Source organism: Nematolebias whitei, chromosome 19 (assembly GCF_014905685.2).
Source record: "Nematolebias whitei isolate Nwh7 chromosome 19, NemWhi1, whole genome shotgun sequence".
Lineage (NCBI taxonomy): Eukaryota > Metazoa > Chordata > Actinopteri > Cyprinodontiformes > Rivulidae > Nematolebias > Nematolebias whitei.
The window spans coordinates 13,406,214-13,429,569 of record NC_056516.1 but is presented as its reverse complement, the minus strand read 5'-3'; the positions used below and the strand labels follow the sequence as shown (position 1 = coordinate 13,429,569).

Below are 23,356 nucleotides of genomic sequence, written 5' to 3'. Positions count from 1 at the left end.
TGAAACTTTAGCGTACAAACGGAGTGCACCACTATCCTCTGAACTTAACTGATGTAATGTGGGATGAGCAGTGAGTCCTCCATCATTTTGAAGGTGCAAAGAGGATGTTAGTTGTGAGCTTGGAAGGTTGATTGTATCCTCATTAATTTTTATTTTTTGCGTCATTGCACCAAACGAGTAAAGTGTGGTGTAGTTACTCAAAGGAGGTCATGAATAAAGAAGACAGCAGCACCAAATATTTGTTTTTAATAAAATAACTCTTCTTTCTTTTGGTCACTGTGTGACTTTCTGTAAGAAATGAGTCACATATACAAATACAAAAAACAACAACAGATAAAGGTAGTTCACTTTTATCTTAATATTTAGCTGTAGACCATTTTTAGAGTAAATGAGCTTCAAACTAACAACCTTCACAACATATTCCCCTCACGGCAGCAAACAAATAAACTGAAAAAGTTTGTCATTATTCATATTATTATTAAGTGAGGGACACATACAATGTTTACACAAAACTTCCTACTCTTTCTTCTGCCTAAACCTTTAGAGAAACTTCCCAGTTTCATTTGTTGATTGTAATTCAAGTCATCCTGACTGCCTGGCAGTAATTAATGTGATTTTCCTAAATTAAAATCAACATTTATTATATATGTCAAAAAGTTAACTTGAAAATAATAATAACAAATGTTGTTATTATTATTTTTTATTTATTTATTGCCAAAAATGTGGTCTCACCAATTGCTTCACCTTGGTAAAGAATGTCTGTAAAAGAAGACTGTATTTGTATTTACAGAATACTATGGTACCATCATGTCTGAAAGAAGTACTGTAAATAAAAATACAGTTAGCTTGGTTTTATGCTGTCATTTTTTCAATAAGCGTTAATCCTTCGAAACTCTATTCAAAACCACTAAAGTCCATGAACAAAAGCAGCAAATGCAGCTCAGAACACAGAGGTCACTGCGTTTTTCTTAAGTTTGCTCTTCACATGCCACTGGATCGTCTTTTCTCAACACTATAGTTCACATTTGCAGGCACTCTTTGAATATTTACAGGCATTAAAAAATAAAAGTATAATTTTTGTTTTGTTTAATGCTGTCAAATGCTTTTTTAAGCCTTTTACGCTGCTGTCAGTTCTTTTATTGCACAGTTATTCTGGGTCAATTATTCTTATATCCCAGCCTGAAGTGTTTCAGCTGCAACAGAAAGTGCTACAGCTAGCAGCTACTGACGCTATCTGTGCTGGCAAATAACCCAAACTATCTGAGTAAATAACCACGTAGGGAAAAACAGATGGCAATGTAAAGGTTTATGAAACAGTTTGCACAAACGTTGTGAATTATTTTAGATTGGTGTTGTTTTTACGACAGCAACGATCCACTTTAGACCTGGCCACACTCGTGCCAGTTGTTGTTGAGTCAAAATTCAATTTGTTCAAACTCAGGCCATTAACGGAGCGATCTATGTCAGGTAAGAGTTAATGTCACATTGACAAAGGTGTTTTATGATTGTCCTGTACTTCAGAAACTTTCAATGAAAACACCCTAATACTGACTTCTGCCTTTCAAAGGTAAAAGTCCGTGGCTACTAAAGTTTTCTTTTAACATTGCACTGCTAAAGAAAAAGCTGAATAAGCTTTAATCATAAAAAGTCCAGTCACATTAAATAATCATAAGTCAAACCTATTTAAAACTTCATTTTTTCGTTCATTTGTATTTTGGCAGAGATAGTGTCCACTGAACCATCGCTGTACTTGTTTTTCTTGCAACATGAGTTCTTTATGAATCTGAAGAGGGCGAATAGGGGTATGGTTAAACTGGGAACTCCAGCCAGGATGAAGATGATGACATAGATCCAGGAGGGGTAGGGCTGCTCATCCAGGGTGGGAAAGTTTTCCTATAAAAAGTATTAAAAAAACACATTCATAATTTATATCCACACTGCATGGTTAAGACGCCCAAGCTTATTTGTAGCCATCATTATTGATAAGAGAAAGGAGTTTGAAGTAAATACGTCTCCGGCACACTCACCGACTCCTGGTCCCAGACTAGATAGGTTACCTTCCTGGTGACTTGGGTAACAAAGTAGAAAATCAAGATGACGATCATGATGAGAGGGCTGATCACTCTCCATGTCGCCTGCCAGAAGATATTGGGTTTGTGGCCTATCATAAACTCAATGTCCTTGTTAAACCTGTTCAAGAGCAATAAGAAGATGCAATGAGCTGAGTGGAAGGAATGACCTTGTAGCTTCACCACTTACAGCACAAATAGGAACATGTGTGGCAATAAATGTTTTCTCAACTAACTGACGTGAACACTTCATCACGATAGGATATTCTGGAAATTTTCCAGCTTGATTAGCTGCATAATTGCAATGTCATTTACAATTAATAGGTACATTTTATTGTTTGTTGTAAACTTGATTTGAATTCTGAAACAACTAAACAAACTTCTGTACACATTCCCGTACTCTGCGTCACTGCACCGCATGACACATTCTGTACTTCTTTATCTCTCTCAGGACTCCAACATGTTATCTTGTCTCCAAGGTCAGGCTGTGATAGGGGGTGATTTCCTGCTTTGTTTAAAGTGTTGATGATTTGCTGTGTGCCTCGCTGGATTTCTGGAACCCAGGACTAGCAGGAAAGTCTTTAGTCACATTTACTCCCAAATTAAATAAGTAAAAGCAAAAGTAAAATTAGTTATCTTTGTAATTTAGATATATATTTAAGGGCCTATAAGGTTAATAGTATAAAATCAGTGATTTTTATGTTAAAAACTTCTATCATGGCTGACCATGTATGCGCAAACACAATTAGGTTTCAGCACTTTAACTATTTAACTCAGGATTCAAGGGTTTCAAATGATTAACTCTACAAAGTACATAAAATAAACAAAGTTACACTTTTTATCCTAAATGTTCAGAACATTTGATGGACCACTGTCTACAAAAAGGAATAGTTTCTGCTAGGTTTGCTAAACTGAATTTTGGAGGAGTAAGACAAAAACACCAAAAGTTTTTTTTAAGAAGCATTAATATAGCAGCCTGTTCTATCCACAATCTTCATCACTTTGTTTTCTAGAAATAAAATCTACAATGGAGCAGGATTTTACCTGAGGTTTTTTGTCTATCGCTTTATCTTGATCTTGTCAACATTAAACTTTGATTATGTGCTGAAATGGTTAATAACTGAGAAAAAAAAAACTGTACGGTAGTCCCTCAGGAATTATGTTCCAGACACCCCTGCGATGGGTGAAAATCCGCAAAGTAGGAACGTTATATTTATTTTAGTATTTAATATGTTTTAAGGCTTTATAAACCCTTCCCACACTCTCTAAATACTCTAAAAGAGCACAGCAAAAGAGAGAAAGGCTCGATTCAGGTTGCGCTTGATTATTTTAAATAATCCATGCTGCTTGTGCTGCTCACTCAAGTATAAGAGAGACAGCCACCTGCCCCCTCCTTTCTTTTTCTGAGGCTGTCTGTTGCGCGCCTGCCTGTTGTGTGTCTACTCTGCTGTCTGCAGCCTCAGAAAGAGAAAGGAGGGGGCAGGGTTTCTGGAGCCGCACTCAGCCACTCTCTGTTCATCTTATCTGTTCATTCCTGCTTCCTGAGCAGTAGCAATGGGAAAAAACAGACCCCACCCTCCACTCCTCCTTTCTCTTTCTGAGGCAGTCTGTCTGCTCTGCTGTGACAGCCTCAGAAAGAGAAAGGAGGGGGCAGGGTTGGGTCTGTCTTTTGTCAATCATGCTTCGTATACAATCTAATGTTGAAAACCCATGAAAGAGTGAGTCTGCGAAAGTCGAACAGCAAAATATTGAGGGACTATTGCACATAGAATTTTTAAAAAAGAGTTATAACTTTACTACACGCAGGGTAGCTGGACTTTCCCTTAGAGATAGGGTGAGAAGTTCAGTTATCCAGGAGAGACTTGGAGTACAACTGCTGCTTCTCCATATCAAGAGGAGCCATTTGAGGTGGTTCGGGCATCTAGTATAAAGGCTCCAGTATACTCGCGCTGACCTTTTTCCATGCAGACTCGACGCGCACTGTCCGCAGAGGGTTGAGACTTCATACTCAAGTGTCCACCCTGAGCGGCTTCAGACCAGTTCCACAGACAAGAGGCGTTTACCTTTGGGACAAATTGAAGTCGCCATTTGGTCATTTGCTGACACGCCTACTGCATTGATTGACAGGTCGCAAAATTAAACCAAAAGAGAGCTGGCAGTCCAGCCGCAGCGCTGTTCTGTGTTTATATGTTGTTAATAAAAAGTTCTAAAGAATAAAAAAAAACAGGGATAGCTGGCCCTGCAGCCCACACATCAGACCAGCCCACCAGGAAATCTCCAGACCCTCTCGCTGCCACGATGGACCTGATTTTAATTCTCTCATGACAAATTCCTTAATTTCTCACCATTTCAGACAAGGCATCAAAGGAGGAGGAGGAAGAGATCGCTTGCCTCTTGGCAAAAAAAACAAAAGAAAAGAAAAGAAAAGGCCAGATCAGGGATGAAGAAGAGGAATTAAATACATTGGTGTCGCAAACAAAACAGTCCATCGCCGGGCAGTTTATTGTGCGACACCGAGTACGGGTACGTGGTCATAAAAATTGAGCTTTTCACGGACATGCTCTGCGAGCATCCGCTTCGAGTCTAATCCGATATGCGTGGACCTCCGCAAACTCACGTACGCCTGACTATACTAGAGCCTTAAGGATGCTTCCTAGGTGCCTCCCTAAGGAGGTGCTTCAGGCATATCCAACTGGGAGGAGACCCCGAGGAAGACCCAGGACACACTGGAGAGACTATGTCTCTCGGTTGGCCTGGGAACGCCTTGAAGTCCTCCCAGAAGAGCTGGAAGAGGTGGCTGTGGAAAGAGATGTCTGGACCTCCCTGCTGAAGCTGCTGCCCCCGAGACCCATCTTCAGAAAAAGCGGAAGATAATGGATGGATGGAGTTATACATTTTTTTGCGGATATGTTAAACTTTAGCTAAAATAAGCTTCTTCCTTTCTTGCATTTTGATGTTGTTAAAGTGGATGTTCTTCCCACTTAGTGATACATCAGGTGCACAAGCAGGAAAAATATCTGTTTAATAAAATATCTGAAATAGTGTAAACAGGAACCCCAATCAAATCACTTTGCCCACAAATGAAGATGGTATCAGCTGCATTTTGCTGCCTTAATAAAAGACTGATGTGTTCTTGGAGATTAACAGTACCGAAGGCTACATGATTAGTTGTACCAAAAAAATATTTCTAAAAGTGAATCTCCAAGCCTTTGTGTGACTCACCTATCAATACCATAGATGTAGATAACTGCAATCATTTCACAGAATCCAATGACCAGAAGGGGAATAGAGCCTGCAAAGTTGTCAAAAAGAGCTAGCCAGTAGTTTCCAGAGCGTAGAGCAAATATGAGCCCAAGAGCAAGAGAAATAAAGCACGTCAGACCTGAAAACACAAAACAAACAATTGGTTTTGCTCTGTTTGTTGGGTCGCAAAGTCTGATGTGGACAAAATCTTAATCAATCAAAAGCAAAAGAGAAAGTACCAGTAAAAACTTCTTTAGGCCAAGTTTTGGGCAACAGTCCAAGATCTTGCAAAGGAACTACGACTCCCTCTATGTTCCCAAACATAGTTGAGAGGCCGAGACAGAAGAGCATGATAAAGAAGAGGACAGCCCAGATAGGAGACACTGGCATCTTGATGATGGCCTCTGTGAATACAATGAAGGCCAACCCTGTTCCCTCCACGCCCTGAAGAAGAACACACAATGCACGTCACATGATGACTCCACAACCGGCTTTTTACATAAAAGAAAATAAATTAAGAATTCTACTGACCTGACTCAAAAAGAACTGCATGTCACAAGTCCTTAAATTCAATCCCTGAATAATATCTGTGTTTGTTTGGTTCAGGTGGGTCAGGACTTGGTCGTAGTTGCTTTGTGTGATGCTGTTTTCAGGATAGTTAAACACGTTCATCAACTTCAAGATATTTCTGTATGAAAAAAAAAAATCACATTAGCTTTAATTTGGTCCAACAAAGTGAATCAAATTTTGCTTTGACTGGAGAATTAAAACTCACTCTCCCATGCAGTCGTCAAAGTTTTGTGTGGCTCTGAAGCCAATAATTGAGTAGATAACTGTTGCAGAGTACACAGAGGTGCAGCCATTGATGATGGAGATGATGACAGCGTCTTGTTCACAGTTGTTGCTGTAAGAAGGGTTTCAATAGATACTTAGTGAAATGGACAACAACACAGAGACCCTCCACGAGCGTGTACCTTTGATATTGACTTACTGAACAGAGTTGTAACTGGAGAAGGAAATGAGGCCTCCAAATGCCAAGGAGAAGGAGTAGAAAACCTGAGCTCCTGCATCCAACCAGGTTGTTGGATTCATTAATTCATCAATCTGGAAAAAAAAAAAAAACTCTTAGTACAGTTGATATTGTGACAGTAAACACTGTCATGGTCAAGCTTAATTTTTAACAGTAGAGTACACCCAGGAATTAATTTGAGTCAAATTTGTGCGGAACAGGATCCGAGAACTCTCTTATTTTGACAGGGTGCGTTCCGGTAACTGTCTCAGGCTTACTAATAATAAAGTTTTAAACAAATATGACTGCCTTGAATGAAGAAAACTGATATTGGATATGTGATTTGAAAATAATTATTATAAACACTAATTTTAAACACAACGGCCACTTACGAGCAAACGAGCTGCCTCTTAAAGTAGCATTTCCAGCTCTACCCTTAAAAAAATCTCCGCCCCTAAAAGAGTGGTGGGGGTGAATGCCGAGCTAACCAGGCAGTCGTACACAGGCAGCCGCCATAAACAGACGGAGGAGTGGGGCTCAGAGCCGTCAAGTAAGGTGGCAGGTAGGATGCTTGACAGAAGCAGAGTGTTTACAAATATAGGTAAATGTAGATGTTTAACAACCCGTTAAAATACACCATAATGCAGGAAATCTCATCTACTTCATTCAAAATTTTCTGGGGGAGGACCCCCCTGTACCAACCCCACCACCCACCACCACCGGACCACCTGCTATTTGCGTTCCGGCATCGATCGGTTTACAAATTAAGCCCCGAGTACACCTGAATTGTAAATGTGCTTTATCTTACATTCAACTTTCCAGGAAACACAAATACAGCAGACTGAAACAGATATGAAGCCTTTTGTGTTGAGTATTACTACTAAATTGCACTAGATGCATTTATTTGTAGGCAAATATGGTTCATTATATACACAGTTGTACAAGTTATTATTCATGTAAGGATACGAACTTTATTTATCACGCTGTGTTTTAACCCTCACTATCAGATTTATCAGTTTTGAGACAAAGGATGATAACAGACACCTTAATAAATTTTTTATCTTTGTTCTCACGTGGCACTTATCTCATGCTTCCACAAACTTTAGTACTTTCTATGTTCAGATTTGGAAAACAGTAAAGATAAGGCCTGGCATTTCTGAACACACACTCAGGTCTTCCTGACAGTGATATGACTTTTTTTTTTTAGGTGTTCTAAATTCATGGGGATATAAGGGTACATTTGGAAACAGGTCTCTCTTTTAAATGAGTTCTCGAGGCTCAATGAGACTAACCTGTATAAATAAAGGCTGAATGAATTTGTATTTTCAAAACAATTAACATAATGTCTGCTTGGTCATTTCCAATGAAGCTCATTTTGGTCTTCATTTAGATATTTTGCATCAATCTTTCAAATATCTGCAATAAGCCCTAAAACTTTAGTCATTTCTTGGCGCTTAAGTTACCACTAAGGTGCAAGCTGTTGGAAATTTGCAATTAGAATGTTTAAACTCCTAAACTGAAAATTTTACTGGGTTGCTTTCCAAATAGTGTTTTCCAAATCTGAACCTCTGAAAAATTCTTCATATCCATGGTGATAGCTGCTACGTTAGCCCATTATTAAAATGTTTATTAGTCTGTAACTCTAATCTTTTGTGCACATATTGGGCTACCACCCATAACACATAATTCAAAACAGCCTAATCTGGTTTCAATGTTACATAGTCATAGTTACCCAGCCTTTGAGCAATTGTGATAAATAAATCTTGTGGGCTCCCTGACCTGCAACTAAAACCAGAACTCGGGTGTGATGTTTTTTCCAGCTCAGCGTTATCATTTTGGGGCAAATAAAAATCATATCCAAATTTCCTGTGGAAGCCTATTTAGTTAAATAGTTAACTTTCCTTAGATTAAGACTAAAAATTGAGGTGTTAGCTATGTCATAGATAACTCATTTAAATTAAACAAAACCTTATCTTATCTCCAGCCTTGATAAACTAAAGCTAGTATCCCAATGGGCTGCAACGTTTGGCAATTAGTTAGTCCATGGTAATTGGCAAGAGTATTTCTAAAGAGGAATTCAGCAGAATAAACTATAAACATGAGGACAGCTGCCAAACTGGGTACAAAGAGGTCTAATGTGGATACAATGTAGATAGTGATGGACAACAAAATAGTGTTCATAGCCTACAATATGGCTTTGCATAGGGGAAAAAACTCAGTCTCTCAAAAGACGCATGACCTCTTGGTTGCTCAAACTTCGGGGAAACAGCAAAAACAACTTTGTCTCTTTTCTTGCAACTTTTATACTAATCTGAGTCACCAACTACTCTAACAGTTGCAGCCCAGTGAGATACTACCCTTAAAGCATGGCAAGAATCGTACCTAAGGCTGCAGGAATTTGTCATCATCAGTCATCATCTTTTTGAAATCGCTAGAAAACTTACTGCATCATTGTGAGAAAACAGCTTGTGTTCCCACAAAAGGCTAACATTAGCACATCTAGACTGTACTTCTGATGTAGCTACATCATAACATGCAAGTGAAGTCTAGTTTAAGCAACAAAAACATTATAGCAAGAAAGTTCGTGAACATATTTTCCAAATAGGCTAACTCTTTCTAAAAGAATGCATAACACAAATTATACTGCTTACATTTGGTGTGAAGAGGAACTTGATTCCTTCTGTAGAGCCTTTGAGTGTTAGTCCTCTGATGAGGAAGATGGTGAGGACAACATATGGCAGAGTGGAGGTGATGTACACAGCCTTAGAAAAGAATGATTGCATACGTTTGAACAAACTTACGTATCGTGAGTGTAAAAGTTCTCAGACGTGATGTGTTTTTCATACCTTGCCACTTGTCTCAATGCCCCGGATGCAGCAGACATAAAGCAAAGTCCATGCAGCTATGAGTGACAGAACAATCCACCACTGAAGACCTCCGGAGTCATCGATGGCCTCTGAAATGTTCAGAGTTTCTCTGTACCAGAAGTAATCAACAGTGGAGCTACGTGCACATTCCTCCACCAATCCTAAGAAGATGGATGAAACTCTGGTTTAGGTAAACCATAAATACCATGTCAAACGATATACCTTTGGAGCCCTCTGCCCCTTTTTTTAAAAACAAGGGCTTCATACCAGTTTTGTTAGCATTGAGAGGACACTGGCTCCAGGGCAGAGGATCTTGGAAGGAGTTGAATAGATACCACATGATCCAGGCCATAATGGTGTTGTAGTACAAACCCACCAAAAAGGACACAAATAAGGATGCAATGCCTGTAACAGTGCAGAAACAAATGGAGTAAAACACATAATGGCAACGTCAACAGGTACAATGTTTACCCTGCTCAGTACTTTAGCGTAATGTGCTAAATGAGGCATTCTAAGGGTAAAGGTTTAAATGTGAAGCTTATCTGCTTCATGTCAAAACAGCGCCAACACTGTTCAGGTAATGGTGCTTAAAAATGGAATAAATTCCATGTCTTACAACTACGTATAAAAGGTTTATAATGAAGCAAAACGTAGGCAGCTCAGATTGACAAGAATTAGAATCATTTTGATGTAAAAGTGGCTGAGGTTGTGCTACAAGGTGGAGTTCTTTATTCTTATAAATCATAAATGTTTTCACCAAATTACAGTTTCCTATGAAACAATAGGTCAACTAACCTATGGACCTAAACTATTATTGTTCATTAAGACAGAGCCAAAAGGGAACTAGTCTGCAGAAAAAGAGAACAATGGTTCATTGAATACACACCGACTCCTGTCAGGTATGGGTTGATTGACCTCCAAACGCCCGAACTGCCCTTCCTCAGCCGCTGGCCAATGGCGAACTCTAAGTGCAGCAGAGGGATTCCCTCCAGAACCAGCAGGATAAGAAACGGAATCATAAACGCTCCTGGAAATGAAACATTTAGCTTACATTGAACTTGCAACTACACTGACGCTCTGTGTACTGGATAAAATTAGAGTTTCTTCACAGTGTACACTGATGACAATTTCAATCTTAAGAAAATAAAAAAAGAAAAGAAATGCTTTCACTTCCACTGTAAATGTAGTACTAACATGTTAAGCTCAGATCTGGTACAGTTATCTTTGCATACCTCCTCCATGGCTCTGACACAAGTATGGGAACCTCCAGACGTTTCCAAGTCCCACACAGAAGCCCACACAGGTGAGCAGATACTGGGCTTTGTTGTCCCATTTGGGTCTGTCTCCAGCCTCCTCCGTCTCCATCCTTTCCAGTTCTTCATGAGTGAGGATTCTGTCATCCAGTCCAGGGTTTGGTATCTTCAGTTTCATGATGGCTCGTTACACTTGACTCAGAGTTGCAAAGCGTAGTCTCCCTTTCAGAGCACTGTAATTATTTTGCTACTTTTGCAAAACTTCAGGCGGCTATATGTTTTCTGAAATAACCTCTTGTGTGTAAAGAGTTGCCAACTCCCTGTGTCTCTCCCTCCTCTTCCTCCTTATCCTCTACCCCTTCTGTGCCGGGGAAAGACTCACTGAAGTTTTTACTGTGACATCTGCCCACCTTACTGCAGTTATCAGTAGCTTATTACTGTCTGTGTTGCATTATGTACCGTCAGCAAGTTTCCCCAGGAAAAGGTGCAACCTCATTTATAATGGTTAACCCATCACAGAAAGATGCTGTCACCTATAGTTTCACTGTGATGAGTGTGCTGTTTAACAGTTTCCAAAGATTGAACTTAAAAGTACTGAACTGTGGATTCCTTAAACCAGGAAATCTGACCCAAAATTAAACAAGTCGTCTTTCATTTGGGAACATAATATTTTGAAAATCATGCTTATAAAATTATGTTATACTACATTAAATCTTTTTTTGTAAGATATTAGTGCAAATGTAAAGCATCAAATTGTTGAAAATGCACTATTTATCTGACTTTGTTTGGCAGCTAGCAAAACAATAAATGGAATGGAGAAGCACGGTATCATTTTATTTTCCAGGATTACCGTCAATGGGATGTGTTCGTATCTTATCAGTTTCTCCTTCAATTGCAATAATTAACCAAACACAGGCCTATAATTGCATTTGCAGAGAGGTGTGATACACAGTAAATCTATCAAAGTTTCCATAAAACTAAATATTAATTTAGCTACCACAGGTGTAAAATATTTTAGTTGTACCTGTTACATTTGTAGCCAGGATGTTTAGATTTTGACAACTAGATATTTGGGCTGCTCAGTTTTTTATGTCCCAGAACCATAGAAACCCTATATAATATATTTACTGTGGCAGCACGGTGGCGCAGTTGGTAGAGCTGTTGCCTCCCAGCGAGCAGGTCGCCAGTTCAAATCCTGGCCGCGGGCCTTTCTGGGTGGAGTTTGCATGTTCTCTCCGTGCCGCATGTGTTCACTCCGGGTACTCCAGTTTCCTCCCACAGTCCAAAAACATGCATGTTAGACTGATTGGTAACTCTAAATTGTCTCTAGGTGTGAGAGAGACAGTGAATGGTTGTTTGTCTCGTGTGTCTCTCTGTGTCCTTGTGATGGACTGGAGACGTATCCAGGGTGCACCTCACCTCTCGCACAGTGACTGCTGGACATGGACACCAGTGACCCCCGTGACCTAAAACGTAAGAAGTGGGTAAAGATACTGGATGGATGGATGGATGGATGGATATATAATATATTGTTTACACAAGAACATGCTGTCTGTCCAAAATATTTGGATCCTGAAGACGTACTGAAATCTATTCAAGCTGGTGTGGTGGTTTTTACCTGGACTATTGTAATTCACTGTATGCTGGGGTCAGCCAGGCCTCTATCTCACGGCTACAGCTTGTCCAGAATGCTGCAGCTCGGCTCTTAACCGGTACACCGAGGTATGAGCACATCACACCAGTTCTGTCCTCCTTACACTGGCTTCCTGTGAGAACTAGGATTGATTTCAAAATTCTCCTCCTGACCTATAAGTGCCTAAATGGCCTCGCACCCATCTACCTCTCTGAGCTACTGGAACCATATGTTCCCTCTCGGGCTCTGAGATCATCCGATCAGCTGCTTTTGGTTGTTCCAAAAACACGACTGAAGCTCCGAGGAGATCGGGCGTTTTCAGTCATTGGTCCCAAACTGTGGAACAACCTACCCCCCAACATTAGGCATGCCACCTCCCTTCCTGTGTTCAAATCCCTGCTAAAAACATATCTGTTCTCTCTGGCGTTTCATACTGTGTGAGTTGATTTAGTATATCTTGTTCCATGTCTTCATTTTAATGCTGTTGTTTTAATTTTTTAAGGTATATTCTTACTGCTTTTTATTTCTTAGTGTTACCATTAGTGTTAAGCACTTTGATAACAGTCTATGTTTTAAATTGTGCTCTATAAATAAATATGACTTGACTTGACTTGACTTGACTTGACATTCATCTCCCAGAACAAAAGTTCATCCTCGGACTTAGCTGTATGCATAGTCCTCACACAGTCCAAAACACATGCACGTTAGGTCCAATGGAAATTCTCAAATGAACTTTGTTGTGAACGTGTGCATAGTTATTTATCTCCTGTATTTATTTATTTTATTAACCTTTACTTAACCAGGCAAATATTGAGATCACAGATCTCTTTTGCATGGGAGGCCTGGGCCTGTTTTAGGACTGTGGGGGGAAACTGGAGTACCCGGGAAAATCCTATGCAAACACAAGGAGAACATACAAACTCCACAGAGAAAGACCCCAGATCCAAATCAGGAATTGAACCCAGGACTTTCTTGCTGTGAGGCAACAGTGCAAACCACTGAGCCAACGTTCTGCCCTGTATCCATGTGATGGTGCCCTGAACAGGACAAAGCAGCTGCAAATTGGTGAATGAAATATATTCAAGCTACAGATATATAATGCATGAGTTCTTAAAGTGTTTATTATTAACATTGACATGTACAGTATGTGTTAATGTACCAAGTTAGGGAATAGATAAGAACATTGAGATATTAGAAAAGTCCCATTGCAGCTACTACCCAAAGTTCCAATGTGTATCAAGTTTCTTCTGTACAGCCAGTATATATTTTTGGACTTGCTTTTTTAATAATCTAATGTAAGAGTAGGAGCTTTATTTTTTGACACCAGGTTCAAACACCTTCTTGTTTACCTTATATTTTGTGGAGTTTAAACACTGAATTCTGTATTAGCTTTTGTTCATTTATTTATTTTACTTAAGTTTTGATCTGATAAAATTGCCCCAAAATTGCATGCCCTACAGCAGTGTAAGACACTCTGGGTGAAAGTGGCCAAAACGACCTAATTTTTGATGTGTAAGTTAAAAAAAAGTGTAAAGTTTGTGGCCGTAAAAAGAGTTTATTTGCAAAATCATTAGAAAGTTAAGACATCATTGCACTTGAAGTAAAATTTTGTTGAACCATTTATAAACAAATTGATTGTGTAAAAAATTATTTTATCAAAATGCCAATTCAGTTATAAAAAGTCCAACTTTCTGTATTTTGTTTAAGTTTTGAACTACACTTTTAGTGGGAAACAGGTCTGAGCTATAGACTTTAACAAGTGAGTTTCCCTAAAATCCAATTTTGAACATTGTAGTATTTATTTATTTATTTTTCTTCAGATATTGCCTGTATTGTACAATGTACCACTACAAAAAGTCAGACTACACTACTGTATTCCAGATGAGTACAAACTAAAAATTGTGACAGAAACAATAAATAATTGAAAGAATTGAATAAGGGTGTTTCTATTCTTATGCATTAATTGGCACTCTTAACTACAGCTCTTTATTGTGTCAAGCTCCCCAAAAGTTTATAATTTTATTAAACAGTTATGTTCACAAGGCACACATGGCTGTCAAACAGTGATGAAATAAATTCTACAAATATTGAAGCAAAAGCCACAAATGTAAACATTTATCTTCCTTACATCTTTCTGACTAAATACGACCTAAACATCATCAGATTTTCACACACGTCCTAAAAGTAGATAAAGAGAACCCAGTTAAACAAATGAGACAAAAATATTTTACTTATTCATTTATTTATTGATGAAAATGATCCAATATGGCAGCACTGTGGCACAACTGGTAGATTTGCTGCCTCTCAGTGAGCAGGTTGCCCCGGTGCAAATCCTGGTCCAGGGATTAAGGTCAGGACTTTGACTTGGCCATTCCAAACCATGAACTTTATTCTTCTTGAACATTCTTTGGTAGAACGACTCGTGTGCTGAGGATCATTGTTGCTGCATGACCCACCTTCTCCTGAGATTCAGTTCATGGACAGATGTTCTGACATTTTCCTTCAGAATTCTCTGATTCAGTTCAGAATTCATTGTTCCATCAATGATGACAAGTAATAAATAAAAGGTTTGCTATGATCCTCAAAAAGCTCAGATGCAGCAAAACAGGCCCAAACCATGATACTACCACCACCATGTTTCACAGATGGGATAAGGTTCGTATGCAGGGATGCAGAGTTTTCTTTTCTCCAAACATTAAACTTTTCATTTAAACCAAAAAGTTCTATTTTGGTCTCATTGTCCACAAAACATTCTTCCAACTGTCTTCTGGCTTGTCCACGTGATCTTTATCAAACTGCATGAGCAGCAATGTTCTTTATGGAGAGCAGGGCCTTCAACCCTGCCATGCACACCATTGTTGTCCAGTGTTCTCCTGATGGTGGACTCAAGAACATGAACATGAGTCAATGTGAGAGAGACCTTCAGTTGTTGGTCCTTTGTGACCTCACAGACTGTTCCACTCCTTCCTCTTGGAGTGATCTTTGTTGGTCCATCACTCCTGGGGAGGGGAACAAAGGTCTTGATGTTCCTCCATTTGTCCACAATCTGTCTGTGGATTGGTGGAGTCCAAACTCTTTACAGATGTTTTGTAACATTTTCCAGCCTGATGAGCATCAACAACTCTTTTTCTGAGCTCCTCACAAATCTCCTTTGTTCCACAAACATGTTGTGAAGATCAGACTTTGATAGATCCTGTTCTTTAAATCAAACAGGGTGAAACTCACACCTGATCATCATCACATTGATTGAAAACACCTGACTCTAATTTCACCTTCAGATTAACTGATAATCCCAGAGGTTCACAAACTTTTACCATCACAAATATGTAATATTGGATCATTTTCCTCAATAAATAAATGACCAGGTATAATATTTTGTCTCATTTCTTTAACTGGGTTCTCTTTATCTACTTTTAGGACTTGTGTGAAAATCTGATGATGTTTTAGATCAGACTGATGCAGAAATATAGAAAATTATAGTGTTTACAAACTTTCAAGCACCAGTGTGTACATATATATATATATATATAGACACATAGTACATATATTGCTATCTGCAGTTTCTTGTTAGATGCAGGAAGGAGAGTTGGGAACCAAATCTAAAGTCCTTCACTGATAAAAGTAAATGACTTGACATTGGATAACCACAAGGAATAACAACAGTTATTATTAGTCATTAGCACAATCAAACAGATCTTGTAAGGACGTATACAGATTGTAATTGTGACTAATGTGAGATTAGCTGACTATAAAACAGATGTAAATAAATAGTCTTTACTTACTTACAGGGAGCAGCTGTGGCTGAGTGGTTAGAGCAGTCGTCCTCCAATGCAAGAATTGGGGGTTTGAATCCACCAGCGGTCACATGTCAAAGTGTCCCTGGGCAAGACACTGAACCCCTCATAGCCTCTGATGTGTGTCCCATCAGTTTATGAATGTGATAAAGCTCTGATTAGTCTCTTTAGAATGATTTGTTCAATTAGCTTTGCAGAGAACTAATAGAGTGCTGTATAAAAGGGTAAATGAGGACACAGATTGTGTTGTAAAGAGCTTTGAGTATCTTGATAAGATAGAAAGGTGCTATATAAGTACAGTCCATTTACCTTTTACCATTTATAAAACAAACAAAACAACAATAAAAAAAACTACAAACAAGAAATACATGATTTTGTCTAATAAAAGGTTTGCTATGATCCTCAAAACATTCTTGTTAAAATAACTGTCAGTTTTCCTTCCCTGAACTACCGTACATAAGCAGCATAGGCCCGTGAGGCTGAGAAGTACTGTCACAAAGCAAAGTCTCTCCACATCAAGATGAATAGAAAGGAATACAATAAAAACAGCTATGAATTCAGCACAGTTTAAAATGTGTATGAAATGACTACCTAAGATGAATCTTGTGCTTTTAAAACTTCTGACATATTTTCAACTCTACATCCATCCATCCATCCATCCATCCATTATCTTTACCCGCTTCTTCCATTTTTAGGTCACGGGGGTCGCCGGTGCCCATGTCCAGCAATCACTGTGCGAGCGGCTGGGTACACCCTGGACGGGTCGCAAGTCCATCACAGGGACACATAGAGACAAACGAGACAAACAACCATTCACTCTCTCACTCACACCTAGGGACAATTTAGAGTTACCAATCAGCCTAACATGCATGTTTTTGGTCTGTGGGAGGAAACCGGAGTACCCGGAGTAAACCCACACATGCACAGAGACAGCATGCAAACTCCACCCAGAAATGCCTCCCGGACCAGGATTTGAACCAGGGACCTGCTCGCAGAGAGGCAGCAGCTCTACCAGTTGCACCACTGTGCTGCCCTCTCTACAACCAATTATTTTTAATTTATTTCTTGGATAACACCACTGAGACATTAGGGCTTGTTATAGCTGATATGGGCACCAGTGACCCCCGCGACCTGAAAAGGAAGAAGCGGGTAAAGATAATGGATGGATGGATGGATGTGTAAGGATTTACTCAATACCTAGATAGTCAGTGACCAAAAAGAGCAACTCCAAGACCAGAGAAGAATTAACAGTGTTTATTTACAAGGTGAAAATCAACTAACTGCATTTCGAATGGGAGGGACTGGAACCATGGAAAACAAGGACAAGAGTTAAAATGGTGGCTTGGCTCCTTGAGAATGGTTCAAAATATAATTGGTCTCTTGTTGTTGGAGAAATGGTTTCTCACATGGTCAGGGGTCCAATAGTTCCAGTACTTATAAACGAGGAGGTCCCAGAAAGTTTTCATAGATTGGTGGGCAGGTGGTGTAAGGCAAGGAACGAATGGAGAAATCAGAATCAGAATAAGCTTTATTATCATTGCTGCTGCTGCTGGCGCGGCCCTCTTATTCAGAATAATACTTTTAGATAGGAAAAAGGGGAAGAGCCATGAGGCTAGATAGTGGTATTACAAAAAAAGGTCTCTTCACATCTTGTTCTATCTGAACACGATTTGAGACATCAAAAAAATCTACCAGCAAGCACATTTAAAAACATGATTACATTTGCATTTGACGTCAAGGTGTTGAGACTTGTCCATGAGCTTTTTTCAGATCAGCCACAGTTCTGATGATGTTGTTTCAGCCGGCAATTCTGATAAGCTTGCACAGAAAGTTCTCGGGGGGAGGGGGGGTTGCGATAGACAAAGCTTTTATCCCTGTTACCCATGACCCAGGAGAAATTTGATAGTCGGCCCGTCTTCAAGGCCAAACAGGGAGTCAGATTCAGCTAAGCTTCGACTGTTGATTTTCTTCAGGCAGACATATTTTTTTCATCAGCCTTGAGTCCATTTGGACTTTCTGGCTCAAAATGGCCTGATTTGTGGGAATCCATCCCACTGATCCATGTTATAAGTCTCCTTCAAGGTTGATCCCACCATACTGACAAGTCCCAGAAGCTGCAGGTGGCCTGCAATTCTCATAAATCGCCTCCACCTTACGGTTTAGCACGTAAATCAGCTGATTTTGAGTACTCACAGCATGAACCAAACCTTCATACTGACTCGGAAGCTTTGTAATGGACGAAACTGCTGCCGATGTCTTCTTTAAAAGCCGATAGAACAGAGCCCCACCGATGCCAAAAAGCAGAGTGCCTGCTATCATAAATCCAAATATATACACATCTTCATTGTCCTCCTGAGACAGGATTGAGAGGCTCATCAGCTGCCACACTCCCCACGGATCCATGACGTACCCCACAGCGTGAGTCTCAGTTGGACAAGCGGGTTCTCCAGGACCCTGTCATTTTGTTGAAAAAATGTTGTTGATAGCGTTGAACGTCCAGGTTACCAGATCCATAATCTTAATTTTTGTTCGGGAAATGTATACTAGGCGCTTCAGACACACAGAGAGCGAAGCAGGAGGAAGGAAAAACAGAGGAGGGAAGGCAGGGAGCAGCCAACTCGAGCGAGAGCCAGACAACAACAAAAAATCACTAGAAGGTTTACAGTGAAACCATCCAAGCCACAGGAGGAGCGCAGGTCTAGAAGCTGAAACACGTAGGAAACAAGGTTTTAGTTTTTACAAAACTCAAGGAATGATAAAGTGGCCAGGAACACAACTACTGGTAGGCAGATAATGCACCAGCATCAAAGTGAAGTCATCAAATGCCATGTATACTCCTACAGCTCATTAGGATAATGGTCTGCAGGTGTGAGCTTGTTGGCGCCATCTGGTGTCGAAGAGCTGTAGGGAAAAAACTGGAACTCCTACAGGATGGATGGATGGATGGATGGATGGATGGATGGATGGATGTTGTTTCCTTTGTTTGAATATTTTCTATCCATATTATCTAACAAATACACTAAAGTACCCATGCCGCACCGCTAGGTGGCGAGTCAGTTCACATCAACAAGACACAGCGTTGTCATCCATCCATCCATCCATTTTCTTTACCCGTTTATTCCATTTTTGGGTCACGGGGGTCGCTGGTGCCCATGTCCAGCAATCACTGTGCGAGGGGCGGGGTACACACTGGACGGGTCTCCAGTCCATCACAGGGCCACATAGAGACAAACGAGACAAACAACCATTCACTCTCTCACTCACACCTAGGGACAATTTAGAGTTACCAATCAGCCTAACATGCATGTTTTTGGTCTGTGGGAGGAAACCGGAGTACCCGGAGAAAACCCACGCATGCACGGAGAGAACATGCAAACTCCACCCAGAAAGGCCCCCGGACCGGGATTTGAACCAGGGACCTGCTCGCTGAGAGGCAGCAGCTCTACCAGTTGCGCCACCGTGCTGCCCCACAGCGTTGTCAGATATACAATAAATATTAGTTGTGTATGATTGTTATAGGGTCTATAGGATGTACAATAAATAGTTTGTGAAAACACTTGGAAATACTATACTTTTGGCATTTCTCTGCACCAAAAAAATAAAATAAAATCCCTAAACATCGTTTTTATTCACGTAAACATTCGCACAAAGTTTTATCTGACCAGCCAGATGGTAGTGTTGATCAGTCCAACAAAGCACACTTTCTTTCATTATGATAGTTTGGATTAAACTTTTTAACATTTAAAGCGAAAATATAATATTTTGTGATTTTCTGTCTGACAACCCAAACAACACATCAAAATCCAGGAAAACAATATTTCTAACTTGGATGAAGATGTCCCTAAAACAGTTGTACCGCAGTTGTTTTTTGGGGAGGGATACATTTTTCACTTTCCTCTCAGATTTTGTCCATCACATCACTCAGAGTTTAATGACAACAGGTTTAGAAATAGGTCAATGAGACAAAGTAACACCTGTTAAAATGAGTCCATTGTGGGTTATTTCTTTCTAAATAGCACTCGGGATTATCGGTGTGTTCAAAACAGGCTGCTTCGGTAATGTTTCTGTAAAGCTCCACATCTCCGGTATATCTGTTTCTGTTATTTCACCCAAAACTCAATTTGTGTGTGAACAGGCAGGTAAAACACAACATGTTAGTTTTTATAATATTCAGAGTAGTTAAGACAAGGCCTTATGTCCCCCTTTTTCTTTTTGTATCTTCAATATTTACTTCTTAGGTGTATCTTTTGGACGTCTGTTGAAGAAATGAAGAACGCAGAGCTTTATTGTCTTTATTATCTCACATAATGCTGCAGGTGGATCAAAGTTGAGGCTTAAAGTTCATTCTGTTGGCACAGCAGGACCTTTAGTTAGATAGGCGAGGTCTAAACGCTGACGTGGACACTCATAGTGACGCATCAAATTATATTCCTCATGAATGATTTTAATGTCTTGCACATTTTAGGGAAGAGGCAGCAATCATATTAAGGATCTAAGTGCTCTGTTCATAAACTTTCAGTACTAAGTAATGCTAAACTTTAACCGCTTGCTGTAATATATTTACTTTGACATCGGTGCAAGTAAGAATAATGTGAACTAATTTTCATTGTCATGATGACGAACATTTGCACCTTATCTTAGCAGATGCTTTTGCTGATAATCTCACACCATTACCAGCTTGTAAATTATTGTTTGTGACATGACTTACATAAAAAGTTGAATGTAGGCAGCAGAACAGCATCCTTGAGTTGAGTATTTTGACTGCTGCCACTTGGCTGTCCTGGACGAAACAAACTATTCTTTGTAGCTTTTCAGTGCAAAATGTCCAAAATGCTGAGAGCTTGTCCTGTCTTGTTGTTTTTTTTGTGTCAACATAAAATATTAGGTGACGGTTTTGTTATTATTCTTATTCAGCTGGAGGCATTCAGAGTAATGTCTCTTTGTGTGTTTATAAGTTAAAATAACTGAGTTAATGCCCTTTTTGTGTTTGTTAAGGCTGATTAGCTGTGGCAGCCATCAGAATCAGAAGAAGCTTTATAATCATTGTAAAGAGATACAGTGATTATGTTTGTACAGTCGTCCGAAAGATGGTGCACGTTGCTGCTGCTTCTTGAGAGTACGTCCCCTTATCCTTTTTCAGAATACTTTTTTAGATAGAAAAAGGTAAAAGGCCATGAGGATGGATAGTTGTATTACAACAAAAGATCTCTTCACATCTTGTCCTATCAGCACACGATTTGAGACATCAAAAAACTCTACCAGCCAGCACATTTATAAACACATTACATATGCATTTGATGTCAAGACAGGGAGATTTGTCCATGAAGCACTTCCAGATAGGCCATAGTCCTGATAAGATGTTGGTCAGCCAGCAGTTCTGATAAGCCTGGGGGTGGGGGTGTTGCTATAGACAAAGCTTTTTCCTTCGTTTACGCATGTTAGTTTACCCATGTTAGTTTACCCATGTTGGCCTGCTTTCGAGGCCAAACTGGGGAGTCAGATTCAGACAAGCCACAATTGTTGAATTTCTTCATGCATACTATTTTTTTTCTTGTCAGCCTTGAGTCCTGCTGGAACTTTCAAGATCCAGAATGGCCAGATTTGTGGGCATTTCACTGATCCGTGCTATGAGCCCCCTCCAAGGTCGTCTCCAACATGCTGGCAAGTCCTAGAAGCTGCAGGTGGCCTGCACTTCTCACAAACTGCTTCCATCTTACAGTTTAACTCATAAATCAGCTGATTTTGAGTACTCGAAGCACGAACCAAACCTTCACACAAACTTGGCAGTTTTGTCATGGCCGAAACTGTTGCCGATGTCTTCCTCAAAAGCCGATAACAAAGGAACCTGCCGATTCCAAAAAGCAGAAACCCTGCTGTCATGAATCCAATTATATAAACGTCTTCAGCGTCCTCCTGAGACAAAACAGAAAGACACATCAACTCCCACACCCCCAAATGGTCCATGACATATCCTGCAGCGTGAGTCTCAGAAGGACATGAGGGCTCTCCAGGACCCTGTCGTTTAACAGGAGCTCCGAGACACAGACAGAGAGCAAAAAAGCAGAAGGAAGAGGAGAACAGGGGAGGGAGAGGAAAAGGCGTCCGCCTTGAGAGAGAATGAGTGCAGGAACAGCATCTTGAATTGGGTCGACTCAAAACTTAATCAATCATAAATGTACATCTGATTATATGTAGCTGACCTGATGCATAAGCAGCATGTCACTGCTCAGGGCCCCAGGCCATCAAGGGCCCCTAAGAACCCCCAACTACCCAGAAAAAAATAACCGACATATGGTCTGTTCCAGGGCTTAACTTGTAAACCGATCAATGCTGGAACACAAAATAGAGGGCGAGTGGGCCGGCGTGGTGTGGGGGTCTGTGGGTCCTCCCCCAGAAAATTTTGAATAGAGTAGATGCCATTTCCTGTATTTTGGTGTATTTTAACAGGTTGTTAAACATCTATGTTTACCTACATAAGTAAACATTTGATTTAATTACTATTTTAAAGAGCAGCAACAACAACATCTCTCTCCTTGTGTGGTAATAAAGCAGCTCAGCTTCTGTCAAGACAAGCACATACATTGATACTTGATGTAATGTGAATAATACACATCAAACATTTCTCTTGTTGTATTTTTAATTAATAATGAAAATTTTATTAATGACCCACTTAAACTTTAAAACTGATATGCAGTTTTGTTGTGCTGTTTAATTATATTTTTGAGTTTTTTTTAAATAAAAATGCGCAATGACTTTGAACTTTTAGGGGTGGAGATTTGACTTACCGGATCCAAGCAAAGAGTTGCACCCCGTCAAAATAAGAGAGTTCCCGGATCCTGTTCCAGCAGGATCCAGCTCAAATGAAACACTGGTCTGTTCTCCATTAGCTGTCATCATTCAAACAGAAAGCTGGGTATTTATGTTAACAGATATATTAATTCATACCATATCTTAATTCTGCTACTCAAAAGTAACTGATATCGTTTTATGATTACCTAAACACAACACCCTCCTGACTTCACCAAGCCTTGTTTCCACAATCAGTCTATTTAAAGAATTAATTATCTTATGCAATAAACTACTTACGTTAAACACACTCATCACAAACAATTACATGTGGACAGTATAAACAAATATCAGTTGTGTTGTGATTGCATGCAGGCAATGGGCTAAACTGAAATTCATTTATGCTTTTTTTTTTTTTAGCCAAGTAGCTAACCTTCTGAGAGTTTTATTAAAATCCATCCAGTAGATTATGAAATGCACAGACATGAGCTATAACACCCACTTCCATGAAAGGCAATTCATTAGTTTTGTTCAGAATCAAGATAACTGTTAAAATCATGTAAAATTGTTCAACAATTTTCAGTCAGGTCATCTGGACAGTTTCTTAGTTTAAGAAACTGTCCAGATGACCTGACTGAAAATTGTTGGATTGTATAGATTATTAAGCATGGACTATTTTGATGTAAAATTGTTGTTTTTAGC

The 23,356-nt window shown here is 39.7% G+C and overlaps 1 protein-coding gene across 1 annotated transcript; it reads right to left on the bottom strand.

Annotated features, from left to right (window-relative positions):
* Nucleotides 1–1,446: 1,446 nt before the first annotated feature.
* On the bottom strand, nucleotides 1,447–10,864 carry LOC119425572 (sodium-dependent neutral amino acid transporter B(0)AT1). The gene is made up of 12 exons (XM_037693098.1): nucleotides 10,421–10,864; nucleotides 10,075–10,215; nucleotides 9,456–9,593; nucleotides 9,168–9,349; nucleotides 8,973–9,083; nucleotides 6,304–6,416; nucleotides 6,088–6,216; nucleotides 5,844–6,000; nucleotides 5,552–5,756; nucleotides 5,292–5,451; nucleotides 2,028–2,190; nucleotides 1,447–1,893 (listed from the first exon to the last, which is right to left on the bottom strand). Exons 1-12 carry the CDS (start codon nucleotides 10,617–10,619, stop codon nucleotides 1,684–1,686), a joined length of 1,908 nt encoding a protein of 635 aa, XP_037549026.1. The 5' UTR covers nucleotides 10,620–10,864; the 3' UTR covers nucleotides 1,447–1,683.
* Nucleotides 10,865–23,356: the final 12,492 nt, after the last annotated feature.

Coding starts and splice junctions, on each gene's coding strand:
- LOC119425572 (XM_037693098.1), bottom strand. CDS start 10,619: ATGAAACTGAAGATACCAAACCCTGGACTGGATGACAGAATCCTCACT. Junction 9,350..9,455: donor TCTCAATGCTAACAAAACTG/GTATGAAGCCCT, acceptor CCATCTTCTTAG/GATTGGTGGAGGAATGTGCA. Junction 6,417..8,972: donor AGTTCCTCTTCACACCAAAT/GTAAGCAGTATA, acceptor TTTTTTTTCCAG/ATTGATGAATTAATGAATCC.